The sequence below is a fragment of the Aedes aegypti genome, chromosome 1 (assembly GCF_002204515.2).
Source record: "Aedes aegypti strain LVP_AGWG chromosome 1, AaegL5.0 Primary Assembly, whole genome shotgun sequence".
Lineage (NCBI taxonomy): Eukaryota > Metazoa > Arthropoda > Insecta > Diptera > Culicidae > Aedes > Aedes aegypti.
The window spans coordinates 112,836,026-112,852,535 of NC_035107.1; the positions used below are offsets into that span (position 1 = coordinate 112,836,026).

The 16,510-nt window shown below is 39.8% G+C and overlaps 1 protein-coding gene across 11 annotated transcripts in view; it reads right to left on the reverse strand.

Moving 5' to 3' along the window:
- LOC5571574 (rho GTPase-activating protein 190) overlaps positions 1 to 16,510 on the reverse strand; it is a 108,234-nt gene that overhangs the window by 23,430 nt on the left and 68,294 nt on the right. For all 11 annotated transcript variants that reach the window (XM_021845688.1, XM_021845681.1, XM_021845661.1 and 8 more), the window contains exon 3: positions 9,769 to 10,201. In XM_021845688.1, the coding sequence (XP_021701380.1) occupies positions 9,769 to 9,918 (150 nt within the window). In that variant the 5' untranslated portion in view covers positions 9,919 to 10,201. The remainder of the gene's footprint in view (positions 1 to 9,768; positions 10,202 to 16,510) is intronic.

Consider the following 16,510-nt stretch of genomic DNA (forward strand, 5'->3'; position numbering starts at 1 on the left):
TCGTAAGTGATATTGAAAAGATGTATAGGCAAGTTCGCGTATCCGAAGATCAGGCTGACTTCCTCAGAGTTGTGTATAGGAAGAACCCCGAAGAACCTGTTCAGCACTATCGTCTGTTAACTGTTACCTATGGAACTTCGTGTGCCGCATACCTTGCAACGGAATCACTTCGACAAGCCGCCCGAGACAGTGCTACGAAATACCCGGTTGCCGCAGATCGAATCCTAAAAGGTTTTTACGTAGATGATTTGATGTCCGGAGCAAATACTGTGGACGAAGCTCAAACTTTAGTCAACGAGATTTCAACTATCCTCAACGGTGCTGGATTTGCCCTTAGAAAGTGGTCGTCGAATGTTCCTGAGCTCATTGAAGACATTACTGATAGGCAGCAAGGTCCAATCCCTATGCAATTCACGAGTGAACTGGATTCAGTTAAAGCTTTGGGAATACGATGGTCGCCGAGAGAAGATTCGTTTGACTTCAACGTTTCACTCGATGTCACAAGTCGCAACACCAAACGTCAGCTTCTTTCAGACGCTTCAAGGCTGTTCGATCCCTTTGGGTGGCTATCTCCGTGTATCGTCAAGATCAAAATCCTCTTTCAGCAGCTCTGGTTGCATGATCTGACTTGGGATGACCCACTACCATCAGCCATTGAAGAAGAGTGGGTGAGTATCAAGAATAATCTTCAAGCTTTGGAGCAATTACGCATTCCACGTTGGGTTGCGAATCACAAAGGGGGAATGCAGTTAATCGGATTCTCAGATGCATCGGAGTCAGCCTACGCTGCAGTTGTCTATGGTCGATCTGTTGATTCGAATGGTAAAGTACATATTACACTCATTGCCGCCAAGACCAAGGTGGCGCCGATTCAGCAAGTCACGCTTCCTCGACTTGAATTGAATGCTGCTGTGCTTCTAACGGCGCTGGTAAAGAAAATATCTAGTGCACTCAATCACCAGCAGACTGCGCATCTAGAGGAGTGACACCACATGAACTTTTGGAACACCCTCTTTGGTGGACTGGGCCCCCGTGGCTTCATAACGAAACTGAATTCCTTGAGCATTTGACTACTGATGTCTCTAATACAAGTCAACAAGTTTCGATAATTCACACTGAAGTCTCGCAGAAAAACGTCATTAGATCGTCATCGTCTTTCACCATCGAACAATATCTTCTGCACCGCTATTCATCAATTCGATTCGTCAGCCGAATTCTCGCTGTCATCACTCGCTTCATTGATAATTTGAAAGCTGCACGTATCAAGCACAATCGCAAGACCGGACCAATTACCCCGGCAGAGCTGCAAGCATCAACTTTGTGGATGGTTCGCTGCGCACAACATGACATGTTTGCTAAGGAACTGGAATGCCTTTGGAGTGGAACTCTTCTACCTCGAAAAAGCAAACTTCGCCCGTTGCATCCTTTCATTGATGCTGAAGGAACACTTCGAGTTGGAGGAAGACTTCAAAACGCCGATTTGCCGTACGAAATGAAACATCCAGCAATTTTACCTGGTAATCACCGTTGCACAACACTTATCATTCACGATGCGCATTTGTCCAACCTACATGCTGGGCCAACGTTGTTGGTAGCAACTCTCAATCAACGCTATTGGATTTTGCGATGCCACACTGCAGTCCGTCAAGTAACACAGAACTGCCTACAATGCTGTAGAATGAGAGCAAAGACTGCAACTCAGCTCATGGGAAGCTTGCCAGCTGTTCGCACTATGCCTGTGCGAGCTTTCGTCCACGTTGGAGTTGATTATGCTGGTCCTATCACCGTAAAAAGTGGAAATCCACGGAAACCGCTACTAACCAAGGGCTATATAGTGGTTTTTGTGTGCCTGTCCACTAAGGCCATTCACCTTGAGGCGGCCAGCAATCTATCAACAGCTACGTTCATTGAAGCGCTCAAGAGGTTCATCGCCCGCCGTGGACTATTTACTGAGATTTGGTCCGACAATGGAACAAATTTTGTCGGTGCTGATCGTCAAATGCAGGATTTTTTCCAATCTACAGAATTTGAAACACAAGCCAACCGTTTTTCATCCAACGTTGGTATCAAGTGGACATTCATACCACCTTCTGCACCCCATATGGGTGGTTTATGGGAGGCTGCGGTTAAGAGCGCAAAACTGCATCTATACAAAGTGCTCAGCCGTGGACCACACACGTACGAGGACTTGTGTACCATACTGGCTCAGATTGAGGCATGCCTTAATTCAAGGCCATTGTGTGCTATCTCCAACTCACCAGACGACTATAATGTTCTGACGCCAGGGCATTTCATCATCGGGCAGCCAATGAACTTGTTGCCAGAATCATCTGTTCCGAGTGTTCCCATAAATCGCCTTGACTCTTGGAAAATGCGCCAGAAGCAGGTTGAAGAAATATGGCAGCGTTGGAGGAATGAATATGTGTCATCCCTACAACCACGCACAAAGTGGCAGAATACGAAGGACAATTTGCAAGTCAACAGGCTTGTTCTAGTGCAAAACGAAAGCACTCCACCAGCTCACTGGGAGCTCGCACGTGTAGTTGCAGTCCACCCTGATCGTCACGGCATGGTGAGGATTGTGACACTACGTTGTAACGTTTGTCCCTGTTACGGCAGTCTACAGCTTAAGCGCCACCTTCCAAATTAGAAGGACCGAAGACTGTGATCAAATCCCGGCATGAGATTCCTCTACTCAAGGCAGGTTATAGTTATTTCAGTATACAAACTTTACTAATTTGAACGAACCAACTAAAGCCAATTCAATCACGTTCCAAACTCACCAACGCAATACGCCTCCTACACAACCGATCAGGAAGTGTGTCTCGGCTAAAATAAAACCAACTCGTTAATTTGTCACAAGCTCAAGCGCGCGAGAAAGAAAGGAGTTCAACTAAATTTGAAGTAATTAATTGAAAACAATTTATTTCACGAAAAATCAATAAAATTTAATGAAAACTTTTTTTGAGCTTCACAAGTTTCTGCTAATTTTCAAAATTTGCAGTTATTAAACTTTATTTGACTGGCGCCTATGCTCAGTACTTGTGACGTCACGGAAACAAATCTTATTAACAGTTTTCTATTTTAGGTAAGCTAGAGAACAATTTCTTCGTGCACATAAAAGTTATTCTGACCTGATTACGCCGGCCGAGGTCCCACGTCGTACTCGTAGTAGCCGGATGCGATTTTACTCACCGATCGACGACCTCACCGACTTGCTAAGCGAAGAGCGAATCTGTCCCGTGTGTGCGACAGCCCTCAGGGTAAAGATGTCCCCGGAAAGGTGGAGTCCTGAGCCTTAGAACGTGGCACAACTTGACGTCACGGGACACACGAAGCACTAGTGTGGCTTGAAGGTGATTCGATGCTCTTCTGCTCAATTCCCACGTGTCTCGACTAACGGTCGAGCAGTTCGAATGGTTTGCCTCGATGAACGGTATTCGTAGTTCGGTAGTAGGGACACTTAAGTTGGAACGGTACGATCACTTTATGGCACGTGCAGGCAGCTAACCGAAGCAGAATCTGGGGTCGAAGAATGCGGAATGAAGCCACGTGGTCGGGATCGCGTAAAGGCCGACCAGGATCTACCAGGAACGGGCTTAGGTATTCCTTTTGAACCGCCCAAAACTGACTGCCCTCGTTGTTGGGCTATGCCTGATTCAAGTCACACACTAAGGCACAGTGTGGACTACTGCCTATTTGTTCACCAACAAAAAACTACCCGAACTCAAAAAAGGTAAATCTTTTCGAATTTAGCTATAAAAATTCAAACGATATTTTCCAATATCGATTATTTGAAACTCGAATTCACTTGTTCGAATCGAACTGTTCACTTTGAGAACTCCACTTGAAAAAATGGCCGATCGCGTTCGGATTGGTATATTATTTAAAACTAAGACGCAATTTCCCTCACGATGGTGTACTGAGAGCGTACAACGTAATTTTTGATTGGATATCGTGATAATACATAAAATAGCTCTCTGTTCCGTTCAAATATTCTCTACTGCGCAATTAAATTATGGAATTTTCCACTTGAACCGAGTTTCGAGCAGATCAATGTAAACCGCCTGAATGTAGATTCACTCATGTTCATAGGTACTATGGATTTTTTTCATATCGATTTGAATCACAGTTACCGCTTGTTTTTCACAGGTGGCGTATTAGGAAAAGCTTTTTAATCCTGTACTACACGATAACACGTTAAACAAAAGTGATTCAAAATGCTAAGAATAAATATTAAAGGCATTACAACGTACGAACAATTTAAAAATGGGACTGGTACGGAATGATCGTTTCAACGTAGAGGATCATCGGAGTATCAGCGACCGATTCAAAGACTCGTGCCACTGCCGTCTGCGTAGGTCATTTGAGGCATTCGCCTCAAGGCGGGGACTTTGTTCAGAATAAAAATTTATTGCTGTGTATTAGCTACTTCCTAACCCTCACGCAATTTGAGTTTATACGCTTCTTTTGTTTGCTTTGTTAGTTATATAAATAAACAGAAACGTTCGGTCGCTACAGTACATCGCGATTCTTATTTCGACCAAAATTCCGAAATATACGCTACAATTCGCAATCACGACCTTTTTCTCCCCGCAGTAGAACACTATCTCAGGGAATTGACTATTTCGTGGCCCCTCCTTGCTTCGATCATATTTTTCGATGGATAATTCGTCGAGTGAGGTACAAGATATGATCACTGTGCTACAGTGGAACTGGCATAGTCTAAAACCAAAATTAGACACATTTAAGTTTTTGCTTCACAATTCCGAATGTGATATATTTGCACTCTGTGGAACATGGCTTTCTTCTGAAGATAATCTTAACTTCTACGATTTTAACATTATACGCCAGGATCGAGATGATAATGACGGGGATGTGCTTTTAGGGAACAAAAAGCGCCATTCAGAATCCCCATCTCGACTCATCCAGGCATAGAAATCGTTGCTTGCCAAATAAACGTAAAGGGTAAAGATCTTTGCGTAGCTTCTGTTTATTTTCCTCCAAGAGTTTCAATAAACCGCCGTCATCTCTGTAATGCAGTCTCAATGCTCTCATCCCCAATTTTAATAATGGGTGATATGAACTCACATGGTACAGAATGGGGCGAATCTCATGACGATTTTAGAGCGACTAATTTATATGACTTATGGGAGGATTTCAACTTGAACATTTCAAACACAGGCTAAGTGACACGTATTTCATCCGACGGCAAAGAAAGCCGTCTTGACCTGTCTTTGGGATCAAGTTTACTATCATTCGATTGCATGTGGAAGGTGATCGATGATCCCCATGGTAGTGATCACTTGCCCATAATAACCTCTATAAAAATTAATTGTGAAATGCTAGAACAGTCAATTCAGGTTCCTTTTGACCACACTAGGAATATCGATTGGCAAAAATTTGCATCAGCGGTAACTTTTGGTATCGAAACATTTAACACTCTCCCACCGTTGGAGAGTATCGATTCCTAACAGAATTATTTATAAAAGTGCATTAGAATCCCAAACACAATGAGTTCCAAGTGTATCCTTCAAAAGACGACCAGCCTCACCTGGTTGGGATGATGAATGCACTCAGTTGTATCGAGAAAAATCTAATCTTTGAAGCTTTCCGTAGATATGGTACCTCAGAACTTTATTTAGAGTACTCGAAGCTCGAAAAAAAGCTGAAGAATCTAATCAAAGCGAAGAAGCGTAGTTAGGCGGCATCCACAAATTACGTAACGCTCTAGGGGAAGGGGGGGACTAGGCTCAAGCGATACGGCTCATACAAAAAATTAAAAATGTTCATACAAAAAGCGTTACGAATGGGGGGAGGGGGTCCAAAAATTCGCATTTTTAGCGTTACGTAATAAATGGATGCTGCCTTCCCGGTCAACCAGGCAGCGAGTTTCGATAGCGATCGATACCGATTCGTTTTGAATCGTTGGCGATCGCCATCGTTGGACAAAGATCTATTAAGAAATCGGAAGACTGGTTGGTCGGGTTATTGGCGGTGTTTCCTAGATGGCCTCTCACGAGAACCATCAATGTCAACGCTTTGGAGAGTGGCTCGCAACATGCGAAACCGCTTATCTTCTAATGAGAGTGATGAATACTGCAACCGTTGGATATTCAACTTCGCAAAAAAGGTCTGTCCAGCTCATCCGCCATTCTTGGAAACCCAAAGAGACGATGCTTTGGACTAATGGAATGGTCTCACTATGCTGGAGTTTTCTATGGCTCCTCTCCGGGACGCGATATGATTAAGTTTAATCTTTTTAAAAATCTTCTCGATATCGCAAAAAGACGATTGCTTGACCTGTTCAACTTATTCATGGAGCACAACATTGTTCCACCCGAATGGAGACAGGTCAAAGTAATAGCTATTCAAAAGCCTGGGAAACCAGCGTCTGATCACAATTCATACCGCCCGATAGCTATGTTATCATGATTAAGAAAATTGTTGAAAAAAATGATCCTATCGCGACTCAATCACTGGCTTTCGAAAGGGTAAAGCAACAAACGATTGTCTAGCGTTGCTTTCATCAGATATTCAACTAGCCTATGCTGACAAGGAGCAACTAGCTTCAGCCTTTCTGGATATTAAGGGCGCTTTTGATTCAGCGTGAAATATTGTCAGAAAGCCTGCCCAAATTGGAATATTGAATATTTTTTTGTACAATTTGTTGTCAGAAAAACACATGAGCTTCACTCTCGGACAACTAGCAACTTTCAGAATTAGCTATATGGGCCTTCCCCAAGGTTCATGTCTTAGTCCCTTGCTTTATATTTTTTATGTTAAAGATATTGACATGGAAGAACCATGCACGCTTAGACAACTTGCAGATGACGCTGTGGTCTCTATGAAGGGTCCACGAGCGGAAATCTTGCAGAGCATTGCAAAATTCCCTTGAAAATCTATCCACTTGGGCTAGAAATTTAGGGATCGAGTTTGCGCCGCAAAAAAGTCAACTGGTTGTATGTTGCTGAGCTGGCAGAAATCCACTTCGCTTTGGGGATGATCTCAAACATGCCCGCAGACCACTCCTTCATCTTCTCGGATAGCCTCAGTTCAATTGAGGCACTCCAATCGATGAAATCTGTTAAGCATGCATCTTACTTTCTTACAAAAATAAGAGAGCAGATGTGTGCACTGGTCGAAAGATCATATAAGATTACCTTTGTATGGGTCCCCTTTAGAGTTACTGTGCACGTGCTGTAGCCTTAGGTGCAGGAGCCTCATTGCTTGCAAGCGCACAGGCGTGCAGTACATTGTGAGACCTTTTCGCACCTTTTTTGGTGCGCCTAATTTTTCTTGAGATGTGTCTCACTGCGGTCTCATGCGCTCCTTCACATGTGCTGTTTAAAAATCAGCGCAATAATTGAAGTGATTACAAAAGTTTTCAACGAGAATCGAAATTGTAACTCTTGGATCGCGAGTCTTCGACCATATCATGTAGGCCATCTAGACACCTGCATAATGAAGCAAAAATAGTTGTAGAGGTTCTTCGTTACTAAGCAGTTGGATACCGATGGCGAGCCGTAGCGCCGAGCAGCGCATGAGACGAGTCTCCCCGAGAGCACATCACCTAGCGCGCGCTTTTAGGATTTTCGTGAGCCTCCGTCTAGCGGAGCACACTAGGATTCCGATGAGCTGAGAGACGGTTTGGTTGGTGGCTCGTCAGTACATTTATGTGCTCCTGAGAAATATGTAACTCTAGTCCCCTCACATTGCTTAATTTATGGCAATGAGAATGAGGACTCTCTCGCAAAGGTGGGCGCTAAAGAAGGTGAGATATATGATAGAAGAATTTCACACGATGAAAAACGATTGGCTAAATAGCCAACTGGGACGGTGGTTACATTCCATAATTCCTAGAGTTTCCTTGCGAGCCTGGTGGAAAGGTTTGGACGTAAGTCGAGATTTTATTCGCGTGATGTCAAGACTTATGTCCAACCATTACTCACTAGACTCCCGGATGAGCTGCAGAGAACCCTAAGCCCAATCCTTAGCATGTCCTTCCTTTAACAATTGTGACCATTAACCTCGAGTTGCCACGAGTACCCTGGCTCCATCCCGTATTAATTTTGGTATTGAAAAGTAAACAAATTGTAAATACAAAAATGAATTTCGGCTCCGTAAAAAGATAAACGCGATTGAGCCTTAAAAACAAACTAGTAAAAACAGTAAGGGTCTCTAAAGGGACTATTTTCAGATGTATCAGGTTTCCGGTAACCACAGTGACCCAATTCCGGATCTCCGAGAGGGTTTCCTAAACTAGACATGTGTGCCTTTCATTTAAGCCCAACAGACCTAAATTCGATCAACACACTGATTATTTCGAGCTATATGAATTTTCGGGTCGAAAACGACCCTAAGTCACATTTTATAACTTTCGTTTATGGAAGCTCATCTAGGGGCCATTCAAAACTTTTGTTTTTTTAAAAAAAGGTGCTCCCACAAAAAATAATGGTCAGGAAACTTCAAATTGCCAGCTTATTTCAATCAAAAGTTACAATGATTGATTTGAGTTTGGGTCGAGAAAGACTTAAGGTCCTTACTAAGGGTAAGTAAATCCCAAACTCCGTAAAAAAATATATTGCTCTAGACCCCCCGCCCGATTATTTTTGTTTTGATAGCAAATGGAAGGGGACAATCATTGCTTTCTTGTGTCAACATTTCAGACATGCCGATTTTTTGTTATGAAATTGCTCTACGAAACACACCGTGCACCACAATCAAATATTCAAACAGCGATAACGTTTTTTGGTTTTCGATGCTTTTGCACCATGTTTTCAAAAGCTACAGAGACGATCCATTAAAATATAGCGTAGAGGAACTGGGGGTAATATGCCACCCTTGATTTGGACCAACGATGTGTTTTTGAATGCTTTTTTTTCACCCTAGATAATAGAAAATGGATAGAAATGCCTTTATTAATATATTTTTAGGTGTTTTTCTCAAGAAAATCGTTAAAAACGTCTTTCACTGTTTTCGTTGCAATTTTGTGCGATTTTCAAGGTCATTTTTCAGGTCGATAAATAACCAAATTTTGGAAACTATCGCCGAGAGCCAACTTGTGCACTGTCATAGTTTGTATTACATGCAAAAAATATGTCAAATTTGTCCTAAAAAAGCTTATCGAACGACCTAAACTTTAATCAACTCTGGGTGCAAAACGCCCACCCCTATTTCATAACACCAAAACAGCCGTTGGAATTCAAATTCTACCAAACGTAATGCCATGTTGAAGTTACGCATAAATTGGAACCTTACAAATGTACATTTTTCGAATCAACATGTATACTATTATTGAACAATAACAATAACAAAACGCCCGGATGTATGCAACCTATAAACAAGCATGATTGTGTGCGTACGTTTATAGCATGGCTAACGCCGGACTGAAGCGGGGCATTTTACCCCGCAGAACAATACATATGCAGTTAGGCAAGCATTTTTTTTTTAATTAATTTTTAAATCCCAGAATAGTTAAAATGGATAGCTGTTTCTACTATTTGAAAGAAAACATGTTTGTTTATCCGACCATAATTAAAAAAGAGCATAAAATAATGTTTTTCACATCTAAAATCGCTGTTATCCTGTTAACCTGGGCAAATTACCCCCAGTCCCCCAGTCCAGTCGTTATTATACATTTCATTCCATAGTCCATCTACTGGTACACTACAGCCATTGGTACTCGAACTCTAATACTTCACAAATTAACTTGATTTTTCAACTTGTTGCTTGTACACAGGAACTATAATCAATTTTACAACTCACCTGACTCAGCACAGATATGTGATCGATCGCGTAATCATCCGTTTTTGGCCGCACGAATCGATTGCACAGGCAGGACTTGCCTGCCCCCAGCTGGCCTTTGTCCTTCTCAACACCGGAAAGCCCAACGACGGCGACATTGATCTGTTTCATTATCTACGTTACTGGATTCGGAGGAAAGTTTGCTGTGCTGGCAGCCTGTGCTGTGTTCGCCGGTACTCCTTGATTACCGGAGGGCACAGGCAGCTCAACAGATGCTGGCTACTGACGTGGGGTATGGTGGTGCTGGTTGGATAGAGTTGCGCTACTTCGCCTCCGTAGACAAGAGGCAACCAATTATTGCAAACGATGCTCGACTCGGTGCAGATTTTTCCACCCAACTGGTGGTGCGATTTTCCTATGAATATTCCGTATAGCTGGTTCTGATGAGATAATCCTGCGTAATATAAGGAAAAAAAGTTACGTCATTAGTATGGTAGCGAGTGCAGCTAGAATATGAATACAGGGCTGGTAGAGACTAATTAAACATAGAAAATAGGAACGTTAAAGACCTCTTAACTGGTGAAAGATACCTAAAAACAGGCACAAAGAAAAGACCAAACAGGAAAGACGAAAATTAAAAAAAAACTTAGAGGAATCAGGAGATTACAGTTCGATTCCTCATAGAATCCAACTAGATAATTCTCTAGAAAAAAAAAATAAAGACATTTTTTGAGAATTACTTGGGATTTTACGATAAATATTACTGCTCGTATTACAATACGTATTACAGGATGGAAATAGTGACCAAGTCTCCAAAAAGGGACCTGCTACCAGTCCTGAAATATGATGAGCATCATCAGCACAGACCGGCGACCAGAGCAAAAAGGACCGAAAACCATTGAATTGGTTATGACCCCTTGGACTTTTTTTTCGCAGTGTGGCGAAGTGAAATGAGAAAGGTCAATAAATAAAACTGAAAAATTGCTCTAGAATAGAAAAAAAGCAGAAACGAATGAGAATGAAATGCCTCCGGGGAGGATGCTGAGCATGGGCAGGAGGAAAGCTATAGAAAATAATATAAAATCCACTGCCATTGGGGTAAAAGCTTCAACCAGTGCCCGTTGTCATCGTCGTCTGCCCTTACAGTCAGCGGTAAGATTAATTTTATTGCTTATTTTTGTGATTCATTTAATCATCGTCTTGATTCGGTTCATGCCGAGGGTTCGAAATTCTGCTTGCTTCGTTTTCTTGGCTTTTATTAGCATAGTTACCGATTGCTTCGGTGTAGAACTGACAAATTTTCTAGTTACAGTTTAGATTAATGGTACAATGACTAGATAAATTGCATTGGATACTTTCAGTTAGACAGTCCATGAACCAACATTGAAGTCATATACAAATGGACAACGATGCACTAATGCTTTCAGTGAACTTTACAAAAAGCATCACAATAGACATAGACAACTGTCTGCCATGCAACATCGCATAGCCAAAACACATTCCTCAAGAAAATGTTTTCGAATTGAAGTGGGAATCGAATTCACATTCTTTGGCACAATGCGCTGAAATGTATTAGGGCAATAACTCCATAAACCAATTTAAAGACTTTAACAAGTTTAATTGAGTCCTCATTGTTTGATGACTAAAATCAGTATTCAAAATTAGGGAATAGCAAATGTTACAAATTTGTAGTTATAGGTAGTGTTTAGAACCGTAATATTTAAAAAAAATATGAACAATTTGATTCGGATTTATGGGTTTTTGTCAAATTGTTTTTTTTTTAATTCCTTTATTAGTATCATTCCAATCATTACATTCATTTCTTAGATCTAGTTGTTCTGTGCTATAAAACACTATCATCCAAATTTGGTAAAACCAAATTGAGCTTTTACAGTGGGATTCCGTTTTTGGCATGCTCAATTTTTGGCACCCCCCGATTTTGGCAACAAAATGAATCCGTTTTTGGCAACATTTTTGAATACTATTAAAATGTGTAATTTTTGAAAATATTATCGTGTCGGTTGCTTTAGTGATTTGAACAGCATGTCAACTCCACACCGATTACATTCCAGAGCTCCACTTCCGTCTATATTCCCCCAAATCTCATCAACTACTAAGGACCCCGAAGAGAATGGTCATTGGTCATGCTTTCGCAACGTTTCATGAGACCAATAATCTCCACCAATATCTCAACTAGAGAACAATCTCTTTTCTTAGGCATTCATATTGAGTGACCAGCCCAATATCGTCTGCCAATAGGTGATACACTAAAAACACTTTTCTTCAGATTTGGAACAGCATACAGAACAAAGCATAAGCACCAACATAAGAGCAACAAAAAATCTATGACTCACACAGAGTTACAATCATAAATCTCGTCTCACCGCTTTGGCTCACTGTCTTCATTGTCCACATTGCGTATGTATAAACACACCGCAGTAATAGATACAAAGTGTCGTGTATCATAACTTTCAAGAAATTTCATTAAATAAATTTAGTTATTCTGGAAAATTGCAGAACTGTCAACACATAATCCAATAACATAAAATTTTATATTATTTTTTAAGAACTCTACCGGCACCATGACAAATGCGAATACAGTCCAAACTTTACTTTATTCTCAATAATATCATTGAAGCGTGCGATAAACACGATTGAGAGTGTTTTAACTTTTTGTCTGTGGGATTAATGTGTATATTGATCTTTCTGCGTTTATTTAGAGCTACGTTCCCTCTTTGTTATATACTCTGTAAGGCGTTAGATTTGTTAAGAGACGGTCCAGAATTCTATACAAGATTGTTAATCAAGGATACGGGTCTCAACATAATAAAAATGTTCTTACGAGCTGGGTCTATGAGTTTTCTAACAGTACTCTGGAGAATCCATAGGGGATTCTTGGTTTTTGGGGGACTTTTCAGAAATTTTAACGGATTCATGAGAATGTCTGCAGATTCCAAGTGGACACTGACTGAGGGTTTCTTGCGGGATCCTGAGAATGTATAATTGGTTATGGGGGATTATGTTCAAAATCTGGTGATTCATAATAAACTCTTAAGATTTCTAGGGCGTCCTGAAAATTTTAAGCGGGATAATGTGGATTTCTAGTGGTATTTTGAGTATTTCTGGCAAAATCTTGGGGATTGGGAAAAGGTTTCCAGAGGAATTTGAGGTGTGGTAGTGGTTGCATGCCCACAGGTATTAACTAAGAGCTTTCTTTGCCAAAGTTGCTATTTTCGCATTCGTATATCGTGTGGCAGGTACAATTATACTCTATGCTCAGGGAAGTCAAGGAAATTTCCATTACGAAAAGATCCTGGACCGACCGGGAATCGAACCCAGACACCTTCAGCATGACTTTGCTTTGTAGCCGCGGACACTAACCACTCGGCTAAGGAAGGCACAATCTTGGATACTTCCACGAAAACATTAAGCATTTGGGCTAAGATTTTGTATTTGGAAGATAAAAATATTCTGTCGTCGGAAAATTTTTCAAACATTTTGTGTAGCACAATTTTTGCTTCAAAATTGTTTTTTTCCTGAACTATACTTAAAAACATCAACACTTAAATTTGAATCAAATCCATTTTTCCCAACAGAATATTTTAAAACTGTCCGGGTGTGAAAGTTTTGTCGGATTGAATTTCCTCGCAAGTTCGAAACTACATTTTTTTTTCGAAACGTTTTCAATATGTGAATGGTGCTTCTCTTTTCTAATTAATGAGCTTAGAAAAGTTAAAAGTCTTTGAAAAAAAAATTTCGTTGATGCGTAAATTGTCAACATTTCGCAACAATAATTTCTCCGCACTATAGAAAACTCAACCAGCACGTCTTTGGTGAGTAGTGGTATTTCAATACCTAATAAATAATGCGTTCTCTGGCTAGGCATTGTATATAAATAGAAAGCATTGTGTTTGGATGGGCATCTAATTCTTCCGAAAAAGGTACGCTTTGCGAAAGAGGACCACGTGATTATTGAGCTGAAATCGAATTCAGGTTAACTTCTGCGTCCATGAATCCTCTCGTGGCGTAGGGGTAACGCGCCCTATCTAGAAAACATGGAGTCGTGAGTTCGATTCTCACCGAGAAGAAGTGTAACTTTTTCGCAAATTTCACGAGTATATTCCACGAGTTTTATCAGGATTATGAATATTTTCGTGAGTGTCGAATTCATGCGTTGCATTCATGCATATTAATAAAGGCTTAAAAAGAAATATTTTGCTGCATGAAATTACTCAGTTGTTCGGCTTAATGAAACAAATCTTTTTAGATTAGAGTTAAAAGTTTCAAATGAAATTAAAATTATTGAAAGATTGACTAACATAAACCTTATTTTAACATTTTCATAGAAATTATAGGATAAATTTAGGCTTGTAAAAATTAGGATCACTCTGATAAAGTACAGGTGATCCGCGCAACATTTTTATTTCAAAACGAGGTCCGCGAGCCAAAAACGCTGAAAATAAAAATGGGTAAACATACATGTGTGAATAACTTGAAAACCAATTGTCTCAATCAAATCTTCTTGGTTTTGCTATGTTTGTTTCTGTCCTCAAAAATTATATGGGATTTTTTCTCAAAAATAATTCACAGAATAAAAATGAAAATAGAAAATTAATAATAAACCTTCAAATTGTTTAGTTGAATACCTATTAATAAATGAATTTAGGAATTTAGGACTATATCATGTAATTCCAGTTAAGTTAATATTTTAGAGACTCTCTCCAACTTCTTTTCTCACTTAACCTGTGTTCAACACATACACTATCTCTTTTGAAATCACACAGCCCTTCTTCAAATGATACTCAAACGATGTTTTTGTTTTGTTTTTGTTTTTGATTCGTTACATGGAACTGATTAATTTTCAATAACTGGAATTATTCATTTTATTCCAAGAATTTAGATGGAAACAACAAAAAATTCAGTAAATTTACATCATTTGTGCCCTACATATTGGAGCAAGTAAAATTAGGTTAACTAAAGATCAAAATGACGCAATCCCATCACATTGAACCTAATACCATCAAAATAACTTAATTGTGATCCGAAATGAATTGCAGTCAGCTTGGACGTAAATTAACAAGAATGACGCATTTTAAAGTGCAAATAACTACCATCATAGGGAGCCGGATCCAATTCTTGACACTTTTGTTTCACTTTGGCAGTGGGGTTTTCTGAAAGCTAATGACCGCATATTGTGGTATTGAAGTGCTTCTTATTGCATAGCTTCTGACGTTTCGGCCAAGAAAAACCCCCCATGCCAAAGTGAATCATGTAAATGCCCAAGTAGCTCTGCACCCTATTTCTTTTCCTTCTTTCAACTTTTTTGTTTCTCAACTTCTCATGAGCACTTCCACAGTTATTAGCTGACAGCTTTCTTTGCCTATCGACCAATTTTGCATGTGTATAACGTGTGACAGGTTATCATATCCAACTAACAATTTTAGTTTTACGATTTTTTTCAGGGCGCAAAAAATAAACGCCCATGAAACGGTCAAATGTACCGTAAAATGGGGTGTTAAGGACTCGTGGGGTTTTAAGGGATTGAACTTCTCAGTCAAGTTTGACAAATCACAGAAACGTGGAAAATCGATATATAAACCATATGAAATGCTCAATTTGTTCGGGGGATTGTGAGCAGCATTATGTAATAGGAGCTATCTAACAATATGAAGTATTGTGGTTGCTAGATATTGAAAACTGTTCAAAACATTTTTGTTCGAATTTTATGGGCTAAATACATTCATCTACGAAACCATAAAATATATTTGAGAAAAATTCGCGAGTAACGTAGAAGAAAAGTAAATTTAATTGAGATCATAGTGCAGACAAAAGCTTCTTAAAATTATATCTGGGTTTCGATTTTGAGAAACTTTTATGAAAAAAGTCTCGTTTTGAAAATAAGTGGGGTGTTAAGAGATTATTTATTCTAACTTTTCTAAGTTACTAAACTCATTTGTTTTTTGCCGTTATGTGTTTCAATATACAGTGAAACCTCCATGAGTCGATATTGAAGGGACCATCGACTCATGGAAATATCGAGTCATGGAACAGAAATCCTTTGGAAAGCTTTTTCGAGGGACCATCGCAGTAACCATGAAATTTTATTTCTATTATGGTTCCATGAGTCGATATCGAGTCATGGAACATCGACTCATGGAGGTTTAACTGAAGCTTTGGGTTGTTCCGTGAAGTTAACCTGCATGGAAAGTTATCTCAAAATTTGGTGAAATTGTTAGGAAAATGTAGATTAAAACTGAATTGGGGATACGACTGTGATAGTTATGTTCTAGTTTATGGCTTTCACTCTATTATGCTCAAAAACGGATTTTAAGTGTTCATGTCCGAAACGTCGGATGAAAACTTAAAATCAGTTTTGAGCATAATAGACTGAAGGCCATAACCTAAAAGATAAAAACTGATTAATCTAAATATGGGGTTTTTATGATAGTATTTTCAAAAGTTGTTCCATCGCATTGGTGAAAAGTTTGGAAATAGGAATGGTTATCGTATATGAGATGGTTTTGGAGCTATTGATTTTTTAAAAACTACCTACGTCCTAGATAAACAATAATAATATAAGGTTATTTCCGATCTCTTTTTGGAAAACTTTTACTCGTGGTCATGTGTTAAGTGTTGTCGAGCATTGAGTACATTGTAGTATAGTGTGCGCGATTTCCGCTTTATATTGGAATCTTTTCGTTAAGATTTTTTTTGATTATGCCATTAGGTGTTACATGCAAATCCGTTATTTGGTGTGGTGCTT